This window comes from Sinocyclocheilus anshuiensis, unplaced genomic scaffold, assembly GCF_001515605.1.
Source record: "Sinocyclocheilus anshuiensis isolate Anshui unplaced genomic scaffold, SAMN03320099.WGS_v1.1 scaffold1680, whole genome shotgun sequence".
In the NCBI taxonomy this organism is placed as follows: domain Eukaryota; kingdom Metazoa; phylum Chordata; class Actinopteri; order Cypriniformes; family Cyprinidae; genus Sinocyclocheilus; species Sinocyclocheilus anshuiensis.
The window spans coordinates 255,561-257,377 of record NW_015558569.1 but is presented as its reverse complement, the minus strand read 5'-3'; the positions used below and the strand labels follow the sequence as shown (position 1 = coordinate 257,377).

The 1,817-nt window shown below is 48.7% G+C and overlaps 1 protein-coding gene across 1 annotated transcript in view; it reads right to left on the bottom strand.

Annotated features, from left to right (window-relative positions):
* spag1b (sperm associated antigen 1b) overlaps positions 1 to 1,817 on the bottom strand; it is a 19,905-nt gene that overhangs the window by 8,476 nt on the left and 9,612 nt on the right. Inside the window, exons 8-11 of the mRNA XM_016475123.1 lie at positions 1,680 to 1,786; positions 777 to 879; positions 359 to 646; positions 153 to 276 (exon numbers count right to left, since the gene is read on the bottom strand). Coding sequence (XP_016330609.1) covers positions 153 to 276; positions 359 to 646; positions 777 to 879; positions 1,680 to 1,786 — 622 coding nt within the window. The remainder of the gene's footprint in view (positions 1 to 152; positions 277 to 358; positions 647 to 776; positions 880 to 1,679; positions 1,787 to 1,817) is intronic.

The following is a 1,817-nucleotide window of genomic DNA, read 5'->3' as shown; positions in this document are numbered from 1 at the left end:
ACGCTCTCTCACACACACACACTCACACACACACACACGCTCTCTCACACACACACACACACACACACATGCTCTCACACACATGCTCTCACACACATGCTCTCACACACACTCACACACACACACACACACATGATCGCAGTCAGTCATACCTGTTGGTGTAAACAGCACATTCGTGTGGCTTCAGCTGAAGACATTGAGTGTATCTGTCCACTGCGTCCAGATAGCGGCCGCTCCGCACCAGAGCGTTCCCATCATCCTTCAGGAGCTTGAACTCTGGGAGACCACACCAAAACATCTGTTAGTCTGTCGCCATTATAATGAACTGTATGCTGTGTGTGTGTGTGCGTGTGTGTACCTGCTGCTGTGTGTTCAGTGTTGGTGTGTGTGTGTTTCTCTGTCTGAGTTTCTCCAGACTGTCTGTTATCCTCGTTCTTCAGGGGGGCGTGTCCAGTGGGCGGAGCTCCAGTCTGTGTCTGTTCCGCTGTTGACCCGCCCCCTCTGCTGCTGCTGCTGTCATTGGTCGGTTCGTTCAGTCCGTCCGTCTCCATGTTGGTGCAGTCGGCCGTCTTCTGTGTATTTCCCATGATTCCACTCTCTGCCCCGCTAACATCCCGCTTCTCCTCTCTGCTTTCATCCTGAGCGTCTGAACATAACACAGCAGCTCTCTGATATCCCACAATTCAGTGTGACTGTGACAGTCTGAGCTTCACAATGATCACCGATCATTACTTCGCTCACAGTTTCCCTCTCGTTCCACAGACACTCATCCTCACCTTCATCCTCCTCCTCTTCCTCCTCTTCCTGAATGAGGATCTTCCTGCCTGTGCTGCGTGTCTCCTGACGCCCATCGCTCTCCGTCTCGTCCATCAGCAGCTTCTGAAGGTCAGAGGTCATGAACAGTTCAGCCAAACATGAGGTGCAGTAAATGATGATAACCTGTCACCAGCCGGGGTTCCATCCTAAGTTGCGAATTTAACTTATGCGCAAAACTGGAATATCGCATAAAACATTTGCGAATAAGCACCGTTTCCATCCAACGAGTCAAAGAGAACAAAATCATCACTTCCTGGTAAACTGGCACTAAATATCACTGAGAAACTAGGAGAAGCCACTGAATTTAATAATTCTCAAATATAATAAATTACTTGCGCTTTGAGTGAGCAGACGACACACAATAAACGCCGTCTTGTTTTCGGAGGCGGATGCTGCTGTTTGGGAACGCAGTCGTGTAAGACGGTTCTGGGAGGCAATTATACAGAAATACTTTGACGACAGACTTTGCTCGGGCATTTCAGAACGACCATAACAACATTTCAGATGCTGCGCGACAAAATCGGTCCGCTGGTTAGTCAGGCTATGCCGTTTTGAATGCTCATGTGGGATTTATTCGCAAAATGCATTTCCATCTCCCAATATTCACATTAAACCTTTTTTCGCACAAGTCAAAAACCACCTCAAGCAAACGTAAAAACATTTTTTGCGAATTAAGGGATTTATTTTTCTAAATTTGGCATTTACGACACTTGTTTCTGATGCGATACTTCAAAATGCGCATAAAAAGAGGGTGATGGAAGCATAGCTACTGTGAGTGAGTGCTGGCGGCACATGTGTGTGTGCTGTGTGAGATCGCCATCATGTGGTCAGTGTGAGGCGTCACTCCATGAGTGTGGACGTACCAGCGCTGTGGCGTTGTGCGGCTCGATCAGGAGAACAGCTCTCAGGTCATCATGGGATTCCTGCAGGCGACCCAGATGTTTGTGTGCAGTGGCACGCCGCAGTAGAGCTACACACACACACACAGACACACACACACA